The sequence below is a fragment of the Wasmannia auropunctata genome, unplaced genomic scaffold (assembly GCF_000956235.1).
Source record: "Wasmannia auropunctata unplaced genomic scaffold, wasmannia.A_1.0 LD293394.1, whole genome shotgun sequence".
Classification (NCBI taxonomy): domain Eukaryota; kingdom Metazoa; phylum Arthropoda; class Insecta; order Hymenoptera; family Formicidae; genus Wasmannia; species Wasmannia auropunctata.
The window spans coordinates 1-750 of record NW_012069496.1 but is presented as its reverse complement, the minus strand read 5'-3'; the positions used below and the strand labels follow the sequence as shown (position 1 = coordinate 750).

The window sequence follows — 750 nt, the reverse complement described above, 5'->3', positions numbered from 1 at the left end:
CCTCAGGTTTAGCTTCTATAAATAAAATTTTATTATATTGTTGTAAGATCTTAAATTAATATTATAAATCATAGTAATGCTTCTTTATATGTTCAATGCATTGACAAATTATTTTTATATGTTTACGCATCGATAAGCTATTTTTATAATATAGAAAGAAAGTATTATGAGAATAATAGTTACTTGTACGAGTTTTGCTTGGTGCAACGGGAACTGAAGTTGGTACCGCTGGTAATTCATCTGTCGTTGTATCGATACCAAGTAATTCTTTGTCAAGTTGCTCTTGTTGAAGTTCTTCTAGCTCTTTCTCTAATTCATCTTCATCGGCATCCTGGCCAAACGCTACTGGATTAGATATGGCATCTGAAATTTCTCTAGCCACATCTTGTTGTTCTGCTATATCGTCCATCATATCGTGTACTTGATCCACGTCCCTATAGTATAGTACAAATATAACGAAAATATAATTACAATTATTTAATAAATGAATAATTATATACATACAACCAGTATTTTCAATATTTATTTCCCTATTTAAAGAAATCTTTTTAATTTTTAATATGTTTATATTGCACTATTCGTAGACAAATATTAGATTAATAACTTATTAATGGTTATAAAAATCTAAAAATGCAAAAATCTTACATATGTTGATGTGCAGCTTTCATTGCGTCTGCAGCCCCCTTCATAGTAGTAAGAACGGCGGTGTTTGTATTTGCACTTTCCAGTGCTTCTCTTTGCATTTCAATT

At 30.0% G+C, this 750-nt stretch overlaps 1 protein-coding gene across 1 annotated transcript; it reads right to left on the bottom strand.

Annotated features, from left to right (window-relative positions):
- Positions 1–4: 4 nt before the first annotated feature.
- On the bottom strand, positions 5–746 carry LOC105461328 (charged multivesicular body protein 4c-like; the record flags this gene model as incomplete). Its single annotated transcript, XM_011707826.1, has 3 exons — positions 5–15; positions 184–434; positions 646–746. Coding segments are annotated over 3 exons (363 nt in total), but the record flags the coding sequence as incomplete, so codon positions are not given.
- Between the last annotated feature and the right edge of the window lie 4 nt (positions 747–750).